Genomic DNA, 21,965 nt, shown 5'->3' on the forward strand with positions numbered 1-21,965 from the left:
GGGGTGGAGCAAAATGTGAATGACTCATTCCAAACCATCATGGAATGAGGAATTGAGACTGTTTGTCAAAAATTGAAAAGCAATTATTTTATAGAACTGATCAGTTTCCATTGTACAGAAAGTCAGGAGAAGAAATAGCTAGCTGATACAGAGCAAGAAGATCTAAACACACACATTGTCTGACAAAAATGGTTTGGGTATGAAACTAAAACTTAGTTTTGAATTCCAGATACTGCCCTGGGGGTCCAGATTCAGACTTTGAATATTCAACTCAATCTTACACAGGGTATGAGGTAAGAAACACGTGTTACCAGCACCTCCGGGCCAACAATTTACCAACAATCCAGGCAGTTTACCAACAATCATCTCCAAGCAATTTACCAACAATCGCCTGGTGTCTTTCAAACTACTTGGTATCAGTAAGTTTGGCATGTATGCACGGATTAGGGAAGGCGTGTGGAGAGGAGTAGGAGTTGGAGCAGGTCGTGGAGATGGTGCAATACACACTTGGGGACAGCGGCAGGGAGGAGGCTTACATGCATACCTTCCTCCCCCCATATCCACTGCCGCTATTACACTCCCTCTTTCAAAATATATAATGTTTATGTGCATGTAAAATCTGAAAAGCTAAAATGATTTATGATTATTACCATGGGCCGAGCTGGTGAATTGTCTGCTAAATCTAATATTCTGTAAGGACTGTTTTTGTTTGCAAGCTTGCCCAATTTTGAGCATTATACATTTACCTGTATTCCCTTCAAAATAGCCAACCTCTATGAGAGCCATACGTGCAAGATATGACCCCTACTTACAAACAAGACACCGCGTGGAGCAGGTATGTTCAGTTCAAGGTTTGTCATTTGCCTCTGTCAGAGGGATCAAAGTCCGTTCATCTCTCTCTCCCTCTCTTTCTCCACCACATACTTTGCTTGGAGTTATCCCAAACCTCCCTTCCCCAGATAATCTGTCCAACATTGTCCTGTACTGGGCAAAGGTGGAAGCTGTCAAAATTTTGCAGTAAAAAGTTATGTGCGTGTATGTGCTATTTGGAGACTCACCCCCCAAAAGACAGCAGCAGCAGTCTTGTTGGACGGGGGGGGGGCAGTGTTGATCAGGATTGGGAGGCGGGTGGGAGCAGTGTTGGATTGGGTGGGGTGGGGGGGGGGTGCTTGTGCGGTGTGCTGCTGCATCATCTCCTGAACAGGGAGCAGACTTAAAAAATCTCCGAGCCCCAGAGGAAAGGCATTTAATCGATTAACCGAATAATCGAGTATCCAAACGAAATGGTGCTCGCTCATTTCGTTTGGATTATCGAGGTTCCTGTGTATTTGAAATTATGGCGCCATCACCCTGTGTTTCATGTGACATTCCATATATGAGAGATGTTAATTTGCAGAGCTTTGACTGTGGTTATAGTTGGAGTGTGTTAATTATGTTTGATATCAAAATCAAGCAGTGAAGCAGCTTTAATTGGTCCCAGCTCTTGAACTGGTGGTCTCATCTCTCTCTGGAAGGGTCTGTCTAGTGCTCTTGGCTGCTTTTCAACAGGGAAATGTAAAACAATGATTAAAGTATAAAGTGGAAAAGATTCTTGGTGAAATGACAAGATATGTGTTGGTGACCCACAGCAGCACCTATTTTGGGATAAGGAACTGGGAGGACTTGATCAAAATAGGGGCAGGAATAGGGCTTAGACTCTTGAGCTTGCTTTGCTATTTAATAAGATCATATTGATTTCTGACCTCAACTGCATGGTCTTATTTGCAAACCTTGATGCCATTGAGTTAAAAATATATTGATTTCAGCCTAACATATGCAACATTGAGTATCCACAATCCTTTGGTACGAAGAATAACAAATAATCATAAACCTCCAAATGAAGTAACTTTCATTTCAGTCCTGTGTAGCTGACCCCATATCCAGAGACCCTTAGCTTTTCATTCTCCATGCGGGGAATCAACATCCTAATAACTAATTGGTCAAGGTCTCTCAGCAGTAATTATGTCATCTAGATTTTGCATGTTGTGTCGACGCAATGAGGAGTCATGGAGCAGTGTTGCAGGTTCCAAATGATATTTAGAGGAAATGTGAATGTGAAGCAAAGTTTTAGTACTGTAATTAACAGTAATGTAAACAAGTCACTGCATTCAGGCTTGCCGATGTGATATTTCTACTCTCCACTTTTCCTCCATTTCTCTCGTATTTTAGTTGAAACAGTTGGGACACAGTGTGGACAAGGTTGAGTTCATTGTGATGGGTGGGACTTTTATGGCACTACCAGAAGAATACAGGGATTACTTCATCCGTAACCTGCATGACGCTCTCTCTGGTCACACTTCCAATAATGTGGCAGAGGCTGTCAAGTAAGTAATGAGTTTAAAGATTTTCATTGGATTGATGAAATAGAAAACATCTTGTTTTATTGGACTTCGAGACTGTGATGGATGTGTGTTGCTTGGATCTGTTCCTCTGCTGATTTCATTAGTTGAAATACTGGTTGTAGAATTGCCTCACTCCCAACCTCTCATGTACACATGCAGGCACGCACACTCTTACATAGGCACACAGGTGCATGCATGCACACACTTTTCAAGTCTGTTCATTCATGCAATGTTTCGATCATGACGTGCTCAATTCCTGAAAATCACTTGCTATTCCTGCAGTAGCCATTCATTTCCAGCAGAGGGAGGCCCAAATCCTCTCAACTGCTAACTGTCTGTTCAGACACAATGACACAATCTCACAGCTTCTCACATAACATGAACTGTAAATCCTCTTAGCTGCTGATGTCAACTAGCTGACTGATAGCTAACTTTGAGTCCTTGCATGTACTGGCATTAGTTGTGACATCCACAGTTGTGACATCCTACATTTAGCCGCAAATACAGTGGCTCAATAGTTAGCACTGTTGCCTCAGCGCAAGGGACCTGGGTTCGATTCTAGCCTCGGGCGACTGTCTGTGTGGAGTTTGCACATTCTCCCCGTGTCTGTGTGGTTTCCTCCGGGTGCTAGAGTTTATTCCCACAGTCCAAAGATGTGCGGCTTAGGTGAATTGGCCAGACTAAATTGTCCGTAGTGTTCAGGGATGTGTAGGCTAGGTGAATTAGTCAGGGACAAATGAGGAGTAATAAGGTCGGGGCGAATGGATCTGGCTGGGTTATACTTCGGTGGGTCAGTGTGGACTTATTGGGCAGAACGGCATGTTTCCACATTGTAGGGATTCTATGATTACCGAGGAACTGATGTTAGCTAGCTGTCGGGCATACTCTGTCCTGAAATGCAAATCCTCATCTTAAAAAATGTGCCCCGTAATTCTGGACTTAACCTCAAGGTGAAGTATCTTTTCCATGTCCAACTTGTCAAGACCATTCAGGATCTTGATTCGGAGATGTCGGTGTTGGACTGGGGTGTACAAAGTTAAAAATCACACAACACCAGGTTATAGTCCAACAGGTTTAATTGGAAGCACACTAGCTTTCGGAGCGACGCTCCTTCATCAGGTGATTCACCAGGATCTTATATACTTCAGTCAAGTCACCCCTCACTCTTCTAAACTTAACTGGAAGCTAGTCTATCTAACTTGTCCAACCTTCTAGGAGTATGGGCTCTGAAAAACTTGAACAGAGGCCACATCACTCCTTCATGGTTTCTTTCTTTTCATTGACTTCTCTCCTGTCTGTCTCTTTTCCTCTCTAATCCTACTTTTCCAACATCATTCAGTTTTGAAGAGTTATGTCAGATTCAAAAAATTAACCCTGTTTCTCTTTCCACAGATGCTGCCAGAGCTGCAGTTCATCTAGCATCCTCTGCACTTGTTTCTGCTGCCACTGTATACCAGTGGTAGAAGGGAGTGAATGCTATAGGTAGTGCATAGGATGTCACTCAAGCTGGGTGCATTGTCCTGGAGGATGTTGAGCTTCTGGGCAGGATTAGCTGACTGAGGTTAAGTAATTAGGAGAAAGTGAGGACTGCAGATGCTGGAGATCAGAGCTTAAAAATGTGTTGCTGGGAAAGCGCAGCAGGTCAGGCAGCATCAAAGGAACAGGAGAATCGACGTTTCGGGCATAAGCCCTTCTTCAGGAATGAGGAGGGTGTGCCAAGCAGGCTAAGATAAAAGGTAGGGAGGAGGGACTTGGGGGAGGGGCGTTGGGAATGCGATAGGTGGAAGGAGGTTAAGGTGAGGGTGATAGGCCGGAGAGTGGGTGGGGGCGGAGAGGTCGGGAAGAAGATTGCAGGTCAAGAAGGCGGTGCTGAGTCTGAGGGTTGGGACTGAGAAAAGGTGGGGGGAGGGGAAATGAGAAAGCTGGAGAAATCTGCATTCATCCCTTGTGGTTGGAGGGTTCCTAGGCGGAAGATGAGGCGCTCTTCCTCCGGGCGTCGTGTTGCCATGGTCTGGCGATAGAGGAGGCCAAGGACCTGCATGTCCTTGGCAGAGTGGGAGGGGGAGTCAAAGTGTTCAGCCGCAGAACCATTCTGTGTTCCTTCTTGTAATCCCCTCATAATTTTATATATCTCAACAATGTCCCTTCTCTTCTCCTTTGCTCTTCAGAAAAGAGCATATCTGCCCAGTGTCTCTTCATAACTGAAGCTGTCCAACCCAGGCAACATCCTGGTAAATCTCCAATGCTATCTCATCCCTGTTATATTATGGATTCCAGAGCTCCATGCAGTACTCCAGCCATGGCCTAACCAACTTTTTTAACCGTTCCAGCATAATCTCTCTGCTCTTTAACTCTATGCCCTGATTAATGAAATCAAGTATACCATATACCCTTTTAACCACTTTATCTATCTGTCCTGAGGGACCAGTATACATGCACACTAAGGCCCCGCTAATCCTCAATGCTTCGCAGGGTTCATTGTGCATTCCCTCGACTGTTGTGTGGCAAGATTAGGCTGGTAGAGAACCTTTGTTTTCCAAATGTTCTCTCATACACCTCGGTGAATATACCGATGATAATTTGCAGCTCAGTTTAACCAATGAGCTGAAACATGTCCTCTTGCTCACTATGATGGTTTGAAGTGAATGATTCTGGACTGAATCAAATTCCTACTCTATTTCACACACAAGAAACTTCCTATAAATTTGACACTATGAGAGAAGTGTTTGGAATGGAGATAGTCTAATTAGAGCATTTAACTGAACCAGTGACTTGTTGCTCATGACCCAGGTTTAAAGCTGTGCTGTTACAGGAATATGTTCTGCAAATGTAAATGTGTTGGAGGCAATTAACTGAATGATATCTGGAATGAAAAAGTTGACTAAAGTGGATAGGTTGGACTGGCTAGCTTATTTCCACTAGAGCCTTCGAAGAGTGAAGGGTTACTTATTTGAAATGTGTAAGATCCTGAATGGTCTTGGAAAACTGTTTTTGCTTATGAATCGTTCAAGAACTATGGGACAGTTTAAAAAGTAGCAATCACCCTTTTGGGACAAAGATGAGGATAATTTATTTTCTGAGTGTTGTGACTTTTGGAACCCTCTGCCTTAAAATGTGGTAGAAGCAGGATCATTGAATACTTTTAGGAAAGAGGTTGGTAGATTTTTGTTCGGCTATACCCATCAAAGATTTTCAGGGTTAGATAAGAATGTGGAATTCAAAATACAATCAGCCATTTTGAGTGGTTTTAAAGAGCCAAAAAGTTGTCTTCTCTTCCTATTTAGTATCTTCATATACTTATTGACACTGAATCCTATCAACTCTCCTTGCTGTAACTTTAAACAGGATGCTGCAACACTGGAGATGGAGCCATGGGAATTTGTATTTATATAGCATTGCCCATGTGCAGGAAAGCAAGTAGTTCTTTTCTCTTGCAACACTTCAAGGAACAGTATAGTTTAGGCAAAAACAATACAGTAGACACCAAACTGCTAGGCGCTCTCAAAGTTTTGAGGCAATTTTTGAAAGTGGGCATTGATTTTGCTTGCTGGATCAGAATGGCAGAAATTTCTTGAACAAGGAAATTATGAAGTCTTGTGGGTAGTGGGGGAGCACAGGGGCAGGTTTAATCCTAAACAGCATCATTGAGCTACACACAGGTTGTCTACATTTGGATCCTGTCAACTTGCTATTCATAGAAATTCCTTAGATTGTAGATTTTAAACTATGACGTGGCAAATAGGAAACGACAGTGAGACTGTTCAAAGGAAAAACTAGAAACAGAGCCGTGATAGAGTGTCAAGTCCCAGGTACAGATTATGAAAGAAGTGTAGTAACCAGAGAGTAGAAATGACTCAGAACCTGGAAGAGAGAAATTCCGAGATCAGTCCAACCACAGATCCTTTGGAGGGCAAGATAATCATGCCACTGATCATTGAGCAGCATATTGATAGTACAGTTGAGAAACATGACCCTTGAAGGACAAAACTGTCCAGCTAGGAGTCAAGACACTGACTTGTGAAGAGGTCAGATTAATTACTGACCCCTTGAGGAGAGGAGTGTCTAGAGAGCAATCTAGACATGGAGTCCTGTATTGTCCTTTATGAAGGGTTGTCCATGTGTTAGACTGTAGATTGGGAAGTCTGTCATCTTGACTAGGCAGGGTGTTCCAGACAGGGCTGATTGATTGCAAAGCAGCAGAGGAAAACTGGCAAAAGCTGACACTATTGTCCAGAAACATTGCAGATTCTAATTTCCATGAAGTCATTCAGAAGCATTGACTGGAAAGTGGGACACTGCCTTGGTTTTACAGCCAGTGACTGAGATAATTATTGATACAACTTTTAAGACGACAGTGTGTTCTTTGTCATTTTCATTGAAGAAGTAATTTTTCTTCAGTCAGATTTTAACAAGCTTCTGTTTCAACACCTGCTCAAATTGAGAAACTGGTGATTAAATATTGATTGGCATAGTGTACCATTTATTAATACAGATTTTTATGATTTTTTTATTCAGTGAGATATTTAATGTTTTGATGTTTAGATTCTAAATAATAGCTTTTTTAATGAACCATCAATCTGAAACAATGTATGTGATTATTGCGGGCAAATCAAAAAAGATAATAGTCAGCTGGACAAAGATGTGAAAGTTGATCAGTCATTCCTATAGACCAACAGATTCAAATAGCCAGCAATGCTGTATATGGTGAATATGAAAAGTTAGCTGCAGGGTAATGTTGTGTTCTGTTAACTATTCTCTATCACATTTCATGTTCCAGCGCTTATGTTTGTTCTGAGACTTCAACGGCTGGGCAATATTAATCAATGGTGCTGACCATCCCTAATCAGATCCCTCCCTGTGGCATGTCTAGTGTTGCATTAAAACAAAGGAGTCCTGCTGCATGAATCAAGTGCATTCACCCATCAACCTCCCTGTACTCCCTGAAATACAATGTCACTGCTCCTCGAAACCTTTGACTGTGGTCTTGCATACATCCCCAGTTTTAATCCGAGAGCGTGGTGCTGGAAAAGCACAGCAGGTCAGGCAGCACCTGAGGAGCAGGAAAATTGATGTTTCGGTCAAAAGCCTTTCATCAGGAATCATTCCTGATAAAGGCCCTTTGCCCGAAACGTCGAGTTTCCTGCTCCTCGGGTGCTGCCTGACCTGTTGTGCTTTTCCAGCACCACATTGCTTTAAGTTCAGATTTCCCCTCCTAACCCTTTCCAACTCTCTTCATCTAAGACTTTCCTTATTGTCCACCTCTTTGTCCCAGTGTTTTGATACAGTTCTTAGTGTTTTTCTCGATATTTTGATTGGTTGTTAATTTTAGATTGATCCCATTATCATGAAACATCTCGGAATGTTTTACTATGTCTTGTGAAAGCTAATGTATAACGGCAAGGTACTTTCTATTATTGATAATCAGTGACTAGTACTGAGTTAAATTATAATCAGTTTGAGCCAGTTAAAAGCAGGGATTGAGCAAAGTAATCTCATGATGGTCCTTATAACTATTTGGGTGAAGGATGGCCTTCCACAGGAAAGATTAGGTTTGTTTCCTCCCTCCATAATCTGCCTTTCATGTTTCTGGCAATGGTGATGACTGTGACCAGTATTTGAAACTGAGTGTATGATTGATGTAAGCTGAATATACCAGTGATCCAGCACTATGTGAGAGACACTTATTGTTTTGGCATTACTGCTGACCAGATCAATAGTTTTAAACTGATTTCAGGTACTCTGAGCGCAGCAATACCAAGTGTGTTGGCATCACCATTGAGACCAGACCAGACTACTGCCTGAAGCGCCATCTCAGTGACATGCTGCAATATGGCTGTACACGCCTGGAGATTGGGGTACAGAGTGTCTATGAGGATGTAGCCAGAGATACTAACAGGTGGGGAATTTTTCAGAATCCAAACTGTTGACTTTGTAATTGTCAAAACTGCCACTGCTGCTTTGCATCGTATGAACAGGAATAGATCATTTACCTTCTCAAGTTTGTTCTGCCATTCAGTTGGTTTATATTAAGCTGTGGTCAAACTCTACATCTTCCTTTACTCAATTTTTCATAATAGCTTCTAATTTTAAAAAAATCAATCTCTGATTTAAAATGAACAATTAAGAACATAAATAAGAGCTAGAGAGCTTTATGCAACCCTTGAGATCCTTTCCACCATTCATAAGATCATGACTGATCGTCTAATCCAACACTGCCTTCCCACTCAATCCCCATATATTCTCAATCACTTAAAGCAGAGGAATCCATTGATCTCTGACTTGAATATACTTAGAGCAATCACAGTCCCTGAGGTAAAAAATTCTTAAGATTTACAACAATTTAACTGAAGAATTGTTTCCTCACTTCAGTCCCATTCTGAGTCTATGGTGCCCAGACTGTTCACAGTATTCCGGTTGGTGTTGAGTCAGGACCTTGTGTAAATGAAGGATAACTTCTGGCTCCTTCTATTCTAGTTCTCTAGATATTAAGACTAGCATTCCATTATATTTAGATTTTTGTTCTCTGTCTGCTCATGATAGTTTGATGGTCTGTGTACATGGATGCCGTAGTCCTCCGGTTCTTCTAGCTTTTCCCCATTTTGAAATTACCTTGATCTGTCCTTTTTAGGTACTTAACATTTTCTTATTGGAATTCATTTGTCACACTATTGCACATTCACTCATTCAATCTATCTTTATTGCAATTTTATGCTGACACCTACACTGCTATCTGTCTTTGAGATATTGGCAACTAGATATGTGGCTTTCTGTCCTGTTAGCCAAACCATTAGTGAATTCAAAGAATAGTTGAGGCAGCAGAGACCCTTGTGTGAAGCCACTGGTTATATCCTGCCAATTAGACTACCTGCTGTTATCCACACTGTCTAGCATCTTCCGCTCTGCCAATTTCCTAACCAGATCAGGTGAGCATTAGAATAGTCAGAGATGATGAAAGTATAAGTGAGCGTTTCAGTAGCAGGACATATTGAGATCGAGTAAAGTCAGATAATGTTATAAAACTGGAAAGACTTTTGATTGTGATAAGACAGATTGAGAGAGTGGTTAGCAAAACGAGGGATCTTGAACTATATATTGATATTGAGCATAAAAACAGGGTAGGTCTAATTAGGCTAGAATATTGTACCAGATTTTGGTCTCCACACATCAGGAAGAATGTGAAACCTTGAGAGGGGGCAAAACAACTTACCTGAACCGAGAATGAGAAATTCTAACTGCAAGCTTTGATTGAAGGAGCTGGTGCTGTCCTTGTTGGAGACAAAGATTTTTAGGGGATCTGAATAAGATTAACCTCTGCTTCTCTTCTTTCTTCAGGGGTCACACAGTCAGGGCTGTGTGTGAGTCATTCCAGCTGGCAAAGGATGCTGGCTTTAAAGTTGTGGCACACATGATGCCTGACCTTCCTAATGTTGGCCTGGAGAGAGACATCGAACAGTTCATTGTGAGTGTCCATCAGTTGGGTTCTTCTTTGACCAAGCAATTGGTATAACCTTCACTATCCAACAGTGTCTTCGTTTTAAATGTAGAAAGATGTTTGATAGCCTGTTCAACACAACGGTATACATGAGTCTGTGTCATTGAAAATCTTTGCAAAGTGCAGGAGCAGATAATCATGTTTTTGTTAGCTCTTTAAAGAGCAATCCAGTTTTCTTTGTAATTCGGTATCGTCTATTAATTTCTTTTCCAGCCATGGAACCAAATGCCTTTTGAAAGTTAAGATTAAAAATGATTCCACCACCCTTTCAAGTGGTACATTCCAGATCAAAATTATCTGGAACTGGGGCAAAAGGAACAATTCCCTGGGTGCGGGTGTTATTGACAGGCATGCTTGGGCACTCCAGAATGAAATTGAGAGTCAACCACGTCAGTGGGGACTGGAATCAAGTAAAGGCAAAGCTTCTTTCCCTAAGCAGAAAATCAGTTATGATTTTGTAACAACTCAACAGCTTTATTAGCAGCTTTTAGCATGCTTAACACTTAAGCGTTCATGGTGCTAATATGTTATGCGGTTATCTTCAAAAAACTACAGTGTAAGAAATCATGAATGGTTTATTCTGTAAGGAATTTAGGACCATTTTGTTAAGTTTGATTGCATATGTTCCTCCAATTTTTTTCCAGCAGTGGTTTTCAGTGAAAGTGTTATTCTCCAAGTAAGTTGAGTCACTTTGTACTATCGTAATATTCATGCAGTAATTTATGGTCCTCAGTAAATACCTCACCTCACCCCCCACCCCCCCCGAGATCATTCTTGTAAGCTTGGTTCTATTGATTTTATAATAGGAAGACTGCTTTTTGTAAATCCAGATTCTCTGAAAGTGCATTTGCATTAAATGTTTATGCTTATGCAAAATGGTTTTGGCTTCACAGCATTGTAAACAGGGTGTCAGGGATGGATCATTCTGACCAATGTGATTGTCTTTGTTAGGAAGTTCATTTTGCTTTGGTTCTGTTTTAAGGAGGCTATGACTCCAGATTCTGTTGTACTGGCAAGTTAACTATCAAGTGAAACTGCTTTGTAAGATGCTGGAGTTCCAGTCTGAATTTAGCCTAACTACTTGTTCAGATTCTGATAACAAAATGGATATAAGTAGCACCATCAGAACTGAGGAAATGTTAAGAACTCTACTCAAGTGGAGGAAGGCCACTTAAAATATGTCAGGCTATCTTTGTACTGTGAAATGAGGAGTATCAGATATTATATTTTAAAACAAAATGAATCATTCCAAATGAGAGACAACAGCAGTAGTTAAGGAGGAGCACTCTTCCCTCTGTAGCTGAGTTTGAGTTGATTGAGCCAAAAATCTTGGAAACCTTTTTGACAGTTGTAGCTGTCTGAAGTGAATGAGCTTGTCTCCGTCAATTTCCAAGTAGTTGGGATTTCACTGAGCTTTAGAAGAAATCATAAAAAATTGGTACAAAAGTACCTTTTTCAACCTTTAAAGACAGTTCTGCTGTTGAGTAAAAGGATTGCTGATTTTCTAGTTGAACTCCACTTTCCTACAATATCTCTTTATCATTTGATTCTCTTTCTGTCCAACAACCCATTAATTTTGGTCTTTCAGATTCTCAGACCTGAGTCTTCACAGTGTCCTCAAGTAGAGAATTTCAAAGATTGACAACGCTCAAGTGAAAAGATTTCTCCTCGTTTAATTCTAACATGTCTAATTCCTCGTTTTGAGTCTGTAAGCTCTATTTCCACTCCAGCATTTATTATGAATTGTCTTAACAATTTTATGCATTTCAATTTGATCACATCAATCTTGTAAACTCAAGGGAACACAGACCTAATCAATCCAGTCTCTCCTTATAGAGCATTCACCTCAACAAAGGAATCAATCTATTGTTCTCACCACAATTAATCCTTTGGTAAGAAAGGCAAATAATGTTGAATCTGCCACAAACCTAACAATCTCTGAACATTGAAAAGTTAAAAGCACCATACAGGGTCCTGGCAGAAGGACTTTACTGAAGATGTGGTTCAAACCATGGCTGTGACAGAGTGGAAGAAAGTTTTTACTCTGTTCAAGATTTTTTCTGGAAAGTGATGCCAGAGATGAAAAATGAGATTTAAAAGTTTCATTCCTTTATCAGTCATATCACTTGGTTTGCTTAAACATTTAAGGGGGAGAATGTAAAACAGCATAACCCCTAAGAAAATAGGACATCCTGTGTGTAAAGAGACAGACAGTCACTGAATAAATGAAACAGTGACAGAATCGGAAACAAATAGAGAGTGAGAGGAAAAATAATGCTGAGAAAGATAAGAGTAACAGAAAAACAGAGAGGCACAAGCAAGATGGGAAAACATAGCGAGCTGACAGGCAATAGAGGATAAGGAAATGGAAGACAAGATTATAATAAAAACAAACTTGAGATGGAGTCCCTTCCTGTGAAATCAGTGAAGGCTGAAAACCAACCTGAACCATTAGAACTCCGTGTGGTTTGATGTCAGATTGTGTCTGATTACTGTGAAACACATTGAGACATGTTACTACACTGAAGGTGCTATATAATTATAAATTATTATTTAACCTGCAAATCAATCTTTTTTGTCTTTAGTCTGCATTTTCTGCCCTTCAGGAGAGGTAGGGAGATAAAAGAGACTCCCCCAATACCTGCAGTAAACATTGAACCATGGCTAGAGGTTAAAGCTTAAAGCCAAGCATTCCAGTCAAATTTAAAAACACACAGGTCTTGGCTTGTGACAGACAGTGTGGTTGTAGATGCAAGACTGAGTTTTGCACGATTAAGTCATAGCACTGTGCATTGGTGTTGTTGTTTGAGCCCCTGCTAAATTGGCAACACTCCGCTTCTCCCAAAATATTATATGGCTGCTGCTGTGTGGGAACAGTAGCACTCGTGATATCTTAGTTACAACATGGCAGAATGGGACAAGCCCAATCGATCAGTGATCTTTTCTGTTATTTTCAAATGTTTCTACATCTTTTATGATTATCTCAGTTTTGGAATATGTAGACTCAAGATGAAACCATTTCAGCTTCCACAGATGCTGTCAGATCTGTTGGATTTTTCCCGTACTTTCTATTTTTAGGATAATGTATTCGGTAATATTTAATAGAATCCCATTGACTAAAAGGACAAAAATAAAACAATGAAAGTTAGATCCTTCCCAATGCTGACAACCTGATTTATCGAGGAAATTGAAATTATTTACCATACCTAAACATGGCCTTGAGGATATGGTATATCCTTAACCAGCGATATTCAGCAATATTGATTAGTGTTATTCTTTTCCTTGTTCTTGCTGGGTTTTTTTCCTCAAAGTATATCTTCTAAATATTCAGGTCTCTGATTCTCAATGACAAATACAGTTGATACTCAACCTTATGGAACATACCCATGCTCAAGACGTGATAAAAATGGGAGTGTGTTTTATTGTTTGATCTTGGGATGAGGCAGTGGGCGTATGTTATCATGCTTCATTTTGGAGAGTGGCAGTAGCGGTGTTTCATTGTTTGATGTTAAAATGTGAGAGTGGATATGAGTTTTTAAAAATCTTTTATTATTGCAATAATACACTCACCCTGTTCTTCCTTTTAGCATGATACTGATGAGGTCATTTTTTAGGTTGCGACCATGCACAGCCAATACGTAAGCTCAGGGTTCTGGGTCTTTTCATTCGAAGTAGTGTTTCTCAATTGAATTAGATTCAATTGATTTGAATTTTGCTCCAAAATTTGTAATGTTACCAAATTTGAAATAGAACACTCAGGATTAATCTTATAGGGAGAGAACAAAGGAAGGGGAGAGACAACAACTTCCATAAAACAACAGATACTGGCATGGGTTTAGTAAGCTGAAATGGATCTTTCTGTCCCTCTTATTACAATATCCAAAAGGCACCTGGGTGGGTACATGAATAGGAACAGTTTAGGGATATGGGCCAAATGCTGGCAAACGGGACTACATAAATTTAGGATATCTGGTTGGCATAATCAAGTTGGACCAAAGGGTCCATTTCCATGCTGTACAGCTCTATGACTCTAAATGAGCCTGTTTAGCGTGGTGTTGTTTGATCAGTTCAGTTTTAATAAGCAATAAGCCGATTAATTGGTTGTCATTGAGATGATTGTAGTACAGAGATTAAATCAACTGCTGACCTCTATTAACAAATTTTAATTTCAATAAATCTAACTCTTGAGGCATCTCATTGATAACTGATAAACACAACACCATCAACTAGATCTATACTTGATTGTTTTGGTATTAAAAAGCAATGATAATGCCAAATACACAGATAAACCTGGCACAGACATCATGCACAAAGAGCTGTTATGCGTGTATTCCATTAGGACAATCCTGCTCCATTATAATGGCAGGTAGTTCAAAATTTATCAAAATAATCTCTGTAAAATATCTAGGTTTCATGGATTATAATTAACCGGTTAATCTGCCTGAACAATAGCTAATATGTGATTGGTCATGGTTACATCATGGAATAAATCCCCCAAGATTTTTACACCAGCACCAGCAATTTGGAGTTCTGCTGCTGTGATTTTCTGTAGAGTTAGGGAAAATTCCACTCTAACTGGGACTGATAAATTTATCTGTTTTATTGACATCCTCACACAGACTCAACTGTCCCCCCAAAGGATTTAGATTAATCCAAAAAAAGGAAGTATTCTTAATGCATACAGGCAATCTTGTAACCCAGTGAAAGTTATATTTTAGATTGCTGCTCATTGGGTATTACAGTTATACTGTTCTCCCTAACTGCAATCTGTTTCATTCTATGCAACAACTTCATAAATGTACAGAAAAGTCTCTAGCTACTTCACCAAACTAAAAAATAAAATTCTAAGCAGATGAGAAAAATGATAGAGACAGAGAAGTGTTTTAAGGAGGAGAAGATGATGAAATAATTTAAGGGTCTCCAGCTTAGGTGGTTGAAGACTAGGCTGCTAATGATGTCACCATAGTGAAAGATTCTTGAGGTCAGATTCAGAGGAATGAGGAATGAGATTTGAGGAGGGAGTGTTGTAGGATTGGGTGTGGTTAAAATCACAGACCTACTCACTCACCTGGGTAGTGTTCACTTACATGAGCCAGTTATATTGGGATTTAATAAAAGGTTCATAATAGTATCATGATGGTGCATTTTCCAGTGAATTATGCTGTTTGATGTGTTGCAGGAGTTCTTTGAGAACCCAGCATTCCGCCCTGATGGTATGAAGCTGTATCCTACACTGGTGATCCGTGGCACTGGACTTTATGAGCTCTGGAAAACTGGCAGATACAAGAGTTATTCACCCAGCACACTTGTGGATTTGGTGGCTCGGATCCTTGCACTCGTTCCTTCATGGACACGGGTGTACCGTGTTCAGAGGTACTTAATAGTGACATCTTCCATCAGGTTCTAAAGAACACTCCTTTTTGCCTGATTGTAGCCAAATTTGCTTTCCTTATGATAGAATACTCAGTAAAAAAAATCACACTGCGAATATTGTATGTAGAATTCATCTAGTTATTCTGTGTATTGCAAAATGTGTTTGCACTTCTCTCAAACTTCACTCACAACAGCATGTGGTATGTTACAAAAGATTACTCATTCTTCCCTTGCATGTGTCCCCAAGAGGTTGCCTTTTGCCAACCAAGGTTACTTCTTTGACCTGGAAGTAGTCCCAGTACAGAACCTTTCTGCCAGCAGAACCTCGTATTGGGATGGTAATGATAATGTTGATGTGTTTGATGTAGGTTGGATTTTAACAAGGCTTTTGACAGAGTCTCACATAGCATACTGGTCACAACAGTAAGAGCCTTCCTGAGGGAAAGTGGGAGGCTGGATCCAAAATTGGCTCAGTGATAGGAAGCAAAGCAAATCTGAAATACAGAGAAGTTGGTGGAAGAATATGACGGGTCAGTCAGCATCTGAAAAGGAAAAGCTGTTAAATATTTCACTTGCTCAAGAAATGTTAGCTGACCTGTTGTGGATGGGAACAGGAAAGGGCATGCAAGCTTGATGGACCAGTTAGTTACTACTTGCATCAATTTCATGTTTTCATGTGCAAGCGGAGGTCATTCAGTCCATTGTCTATTACACTGTTCCCTTGGATCACAGCCAATCTGTGCCATTACTACCCCATATATTGATGTTATTAAATGCCTTCATTTTTCTTTAACAATCTTGATTTGATCACCCTTTATTATTTGAAACTTGAGGGGCTACAAGTCAAGTTTATAAGAAACAGAAAACAGCAGCAGGAATAGGCCAATTGACCTCTCTGCTCTGTCATTCATTGTGATCATGGCTGATCATAGAGCTCAATATCCTAATCCTAACCTCCCCTTGATCCCTTTAGCCACAAGATCAATATCTACCTTCTTCTTGAAAATGTATAATATTTCGCCTAAACCACTTTTTGTGGTAGTGAATTCCACAGGCTCACCATTCTGAAGAAAAGACCTCATCTCAGTCCTAAAAGGTTTACCTCTTATCCTTAAACTATGACCCCATGAACTTAATCACCATCAATACATCCTTCCTGCACCTAACAAGTCTGGCCCAGTTAGAATGTTATAGGTTTGTATGATATCTTCTTTCTTTCATCTAAACTCCAGTGAATAAAATCCTCATCAACTCCATCTTTGCTCATTTGTCAGTCCTGCCATCTCAGGAATCAATTTGGTAAACCTTCGCTACACTCCCTCTCTTGCAAGAATATATTTCCTCAGATAAGGAGACCAAAACTGTGCACAATATCACCAATGTCCAAAAATGCAGCAAAACATTTTTCTTCCTGTACTCAAATCTTCTCACTATAAACGCAAGTATTCCGTTTGCCTTCTTACCTGCCTGCTACACCTGTGTGCTTGCTTTGGCAACTGGTGCACGAGGGTATCCAGGTCTCAATTAAATATTCCCCTCTCTCAAATTACAGCCATTCATATAATAATCTGCATTCCTATTTTTGTAGATAATCTCACACTTATCCATGCTATACTGCATCTGCCACGCTTTTGCCCATTAACTCAACTTGTCCAAAACACACTGCAGCATCTCTGCATCCTCCTCACAGTTCATCCTTCTACCCAGCTTTGTGTCATTGGTTATTGCGTTTAGTTCCCTCATCTAAATCATAATAAGTATGGTGAATTGCTGGGGCTCTAGTACCAATCCCAGCAGCATCCCGCTAGTTACTGCCTACTATTCAGAAAAAGACCCATTTATTCCAACTTTTTGTTTCCTGCTTGTTAACCAATTTTCTGTCCCATCTCAATACACTGCCCGATCCCATGTACTTTAATTTTTACATGTTAATCTATTTTTTAGGACTTTGTAGAGAATATTCTGGAAGTTCAAATAAACCACATCTGTTGGCTCCCTCTGATCAACTCTAATGCATATCCTCAAAGAATTCCGGTAAATTTGCCAAGCATGATTTCCCTTTTGGAAATTCATGCTGACTGTATCTGATTCTGCCACTGTTCTCTCAGTGCACGGCTATAAAATCCTTGATAATGGACTAGCATCTTCGCCATTAGCATGCGCCACCTGACTAACTGGTCTGTACCAATCGGACGGTCTCCACCTAAACCAATCTGGAACAGTGTTCTAGCGAAAAGGATAATTAGGGTGGTCACTAGGACTTTAAACTTGTGAGTTGGGGGAAGGGGAAGGCAAAACGACAGGAAGTATGATGATAAATAAAAAGGTAAGCAGCAGGTTAGCGTGTGCTGGAGGGTTTAAGTTCAAGGCAGATGATGAAAGAAGCAAAAAGGAAGGATAACTCAGGAGATATTATTAGAGATGTTGGAAATCGTGAGGCTAATAAAAGTAACATAAAGGCACTTTACCTGAATGCTTGTAACATTTGTAACGAGGTTGATGAGTTAACGGCACAAGTTATCGCGAATGAATATGATTTGGTAGCCATTACGGACACATGGTTGCAGGATGGTCAACAACTGTGAGTTAAATATTCAGGGTTACCAAACTATTCAGAAAGACAGACAGGAAAGTAAGGGAGATGATGTCGCGCTGATATTCAAGGATGACATCAGGACGACATTAGAGATGATATCGGTTCTATGGAGAATGAGGCTGAATCCATTTGGGTGGAAATTAGAAATTCTAAGAAGAAAAAGTCACTGATAGGCATAGTCTATAGGCCACCAAATAATAACATTACATAGGGGTGGGCATTAAAAAAACGTAATGCCTGTAAAAATGGTATGGCTGTTATCATGAAGGAGTTTAATCTACATGTAGATTGGTCGAACCAGCTCGGTCAGGGTAGCCTTGAGGAAGAGTTCGTTGAGTTATCTTTGATACTTTTCTTGAACAGTATGTAATAGAACTGACGAGGGGTCAAACTATCCTAGATCTGGTCCTGTGTAATGAGACAGGTATAATTAATGACCTCATCGTTAGGGATCCTCTTTGAAGGAGTGATCACTGTATGGTTGAATTTAGAATTCAGATGGAGAGTGTGAAGATAATCCAATACCAGGATGCTGTGCTTGAACAAGGAGGGGGCTACAATAGAATCAGGGAGGACCTGGCTAAAGTGGACTGGAAACAAAGATTTTATGGTGGGATGGTTGACGAGCAGTGGAGGACTTTGAAAACAATTTTTCAAAATGCTCAGCAAAAGTATAGTCCAGTGAAAAGGAAGGACTGTAAGAAAAGGGGCGACCTGCCATGGGTGCGGACGGAAATAAGGGAGGCTATCAAATTGAAAGAGAAGGCATACGAAGTGGCCAAAAACAGCGTGAAACTAGAAGATTGGGAAAACTTTAAAGGTCAACAGAAAGTCACAAAAAGAGAAATAAAGTAAAATAGAACATGAGAAAAAAACTAGTACAGAATATAAAGACAGATAGCAAAAGTTTCTATAAATACATAAAATGAAAAAGACTGGTTAAAGTAAACATTAGTCCATTAGAGGATGAGAAGGGGCATTTACTATGGGATATGATGAAATGGCTGAGGCATTGAACAGGTGTTTTGTAACGGTCTTCACAGTGGAGGACACTAATAGCATGCCAGTAATTGACAAAGAGACTAAGGTAGGTGAGGACCTGGAAACAATCATTATTACGGAAGAGCTAGTATTGGACAAGCTAATGGAGCTAAAGATAGACAAGTCTCCTGGTCCTGATGGAATGTATTCCAGGGTACTAAAAGAGATGGCAGGAGAAATGGCAGGTGCACTGGCAGTAATTTTCGAAAATTCGCTGGACTCTGGGGCACTCCCAGCAGATTAGAAAATGTCTAATATGACGCCACAGTTTAAAAAGAGATGGGGAGTTATAGACCTGTTAGATTAACCTCTCTAGTGGGGAAGATGCTTGAGTCTATTATTAAGGAAGAAATAGCAGGGCATCTCGATAGAAATTGTTCTGTTGGACAGTCGCAGCATAGGTTCGTGAAGGCCAGGTCATACTTGACAGATTTTTTGGAATTCTATGAAGACATTTAAAGCAAGGTGGACAACAGGGACCTAGTGGACCTTGATTTCCAAAAGGCCTTCGACAAGGTGCTGCACAAGAGGCTGTTGCATAAGATAAGGATGCATGGCATTACAGGTAAAGTATTAGCATGGATAGAGGATTGGTTGACTAACAGAAAGCAAAGAGTGGGGATAAATGAGTGCCGTTCTGGCCGGCACTCTAACTAGTGGTGTACCTCACGTATCGGTGTTGGGCCCGCAATTATTTACGATTTATATAAATGATTTGGAGTTGGGGACCACGTGTAGGCTGTCAAAGTTTGCAGCTGACACTAAGATGAGTGGAAGAGCAAAGTGTGCAGAGGACTGAACTTTGCAGAGGAACATGGATACTTTGAATGGACAAAGGTCTGTGGGATGGGATACAATGTTAATAAATGTGAAGTCATCCATTTTGGTAGGAGTAACAGTAAAAAAGATTATTACTTGAATGGTAGAAGTTGCAACATGCTACCATGCAGAGGGACCTGGGTGTCCTTGTGCAGAGGTAGATCTGCAGGTACAACAAGTAATTAGGAAGGCAAATGGAATTTTGTCCTTCATTGTTGAAGGGATTGGGTTTAAAAACAGAGAGGTAATGTTGCAGCTGTACAAGGTGCTGGTGAGGCCACACCTGGAGTACTGTGCGCAGTTGTGGTCTCCTTACTTGAGAAAGAATGTACAGGCACTGGAGGGGGTGCTAGGTTGATTCCGGAGTTGAGGGGGTTGGCTTATGAGGAGAGTCTGAATAGATTGAGATTATATTCATTGGAATTCAGAAGAATGAATGGGGATCTTATAGAAACATGTAAAATTATGAAGGGAATGGATAAGATAGATGTAGAGAGGATGTTTCCACTGGCAGGTGAAGCTAGAACAGGAGGGCATAGCCTCAAGATTAGAGGGAGCAAGTTTAGGACTGAATTGAGAAGGAACTTCTTCACCCAGGAGATTGTTAATCTATGGAATTACTTGCCCAGGGAAGTCGTTGACGCTGCTTCAGTGAATGTTTTTAAGGAATAATAAAGGAATTAAGGGATACAGTGAGAACACGGGTAGGTAGACCTGAGTCCACAAAAAGATCAGCCATGGTCTTATTGAATGGTGGAGCAGGCTCGAAGGGCCGGAACGGCCTACTCCTGCTCCTATTTCTTAGTTCATATGTCTACAATTTCTCATTTACTCTCTATCTTCCTTTTTTCAGTAGTGGGGTTAACTGAGCTACCCTCCAAGCTGTAGGAACTGTTTCAGGTAGGTGACCCACAATGCATTTACTATTTTTAGGGTCACTTTCTTAGGATGATCAGGCCCTGGGGAATTTATCAGATGCCAATCCCATCAATTTCTCCAATATTATTTCTGCTAACACAGATTGCTTCAGTTTCTCCCTCTCACTAAACTCTGCTGCCCAACACTTCTGGTACATTATTCATGTCCTCCTTTGTGAAGTCAAGTGTGAGTTTAGTTTGTCAGCTATTTCGTTGTCAGTCATTATAAATTCCACCGCTTCTGACATGATCTGTTTTCACCCAATCTTTTTCTCTTGATATATTTTTAGAAACTTTCACGGTGTGTTCCTTTGTTCCCTGCAAGCTTATTCCCCTTCTTGATCAATCCATTGGTCCTCCTTTGCTGACTTCTAAACTATGCCCAATCCTCAAGTCTATTTTTATCTTGCCAATTTGTTTTTCATATTTAATACTATCTCTAACTTCCCTCAGAAACCATGGTTAGGCTACTGTTCTTTTTGCAGTTTTGCACGAGACAGGAATAAAGAGTTTTTGGTGTTCACCCATTTGTACTCTCATGCAACCTGCTGCTGTATATTAACATTTTATTACTGATTACAATTCTGATAAACATGCATTATTTTCCCTCCCAGGCCAGTAGCTCCTTCCTGGTTTCCGGTACCAAAGCAATATTGTGACCAAGACTTTGAAAAACTTTCCTTTTTTTATTCTGACTTCTGTGATGAAACCTAGCTTTTTTTTGTCTACTTTCTAACCTTTAATTATTTGTGTAACTGAGCACAAAATTCCCTTTAATCCTCCACAATTCCTGCAGTCTCTCCAATAAGAAAGCATTCCAATTTATCTTCCCACCTTCTTACGTCAATTGTCATAGTTTTGCTCACTCAGTTAATCGATTTCCTTTTATAACTACCTGCTCCACCTACATAACTTGAGTTCTAATATCTTCAGTATTATAATGTATCTAAGAGTAAAAATCCAATTTCCACATGACATAGTGAAGTAGAAGCCCACTGCTATTATACTTCATACTGAAAAATGTTGCCACAGGAGTTTTGAGGCTAGCTTGGTATTTTGTTCTTTGGGGATCGATAAATGAATTTTCTGCCCATAAAGCAATCTATTGAAGAATGATGATTGTGCTCTGTATTGCATTGTATGGCTTGAAAATCTTTTAAATCTGACTTAAAATTAGCCTCTTAAAAAGTAAATGACACTTCGAATCTACGCTGGTGCAGTAAAATGGACTGAGTGAAGAATGATATGCCCACGTCACTTGTATCAGCAGAATTCTTAAATTATTGACTCACTTGTGATTTCCATCCTTTCTCCCTGCTGTCTATGTTTGAAAGTTATGAGTTAAT

At 40.3% G+C, this 21,965-nt stretch overlaps 1 protein-coding gene across 2 annotated transcripts in view; it reads left to right on the plus strand.

The window, feature by feature from the left end:
* elp3 (elongator acetyltransferase complex subunit 3) overlaps positions 1-21,965 on the plus strand; it is an 80,324-nt gene that overhangs the window by 18,628 nt on the left and 39,731 nt on the right. For both annotated transcript variants that reach the window (XM_043680446.2, XM_043680465.2), the window contains exons 5-10: positions 230-293; positions 767-835; positions 2,209-2,363; positions 8,116-8,277; positions 9,714-9,840; positions 15,053-15,246. In XM_043680446.2, coding sequence (XP_043536381.1) covers positions 230-293; positions 767-835; positions 2,209-2,363; positions 8,116-8,277; positions 9,714-9,840; positions 15,053-15,246 — 771 coding nt within the window. The remainder of the gene's footprint in view (positions 1-229; positions 294-766; positions 836-2,208; positions 2,364-8,115; positions 8,278-9,713; positions 9,841-15,052; positions 15,247-21,965) is intronic.

This window comes from Chiloscyllium plagiosum, unplaced genomic scaffold (genome assembly GCF_037043375.1).
Source record: "Chiloscyllium plagiosum isolate Xiang-an unplaced genomic scaffold, Cpla_swu_hap1 HiC_scaffold_3, whole genome shotgun sequence".
Lineage (NCBI taxonomy): Eukaryota > Metazoa > Chordata > Chondrichthyes > Orectolobiformes > Hemiscylliidae > Chiloscyllium > Chiloscyllium plagiosum.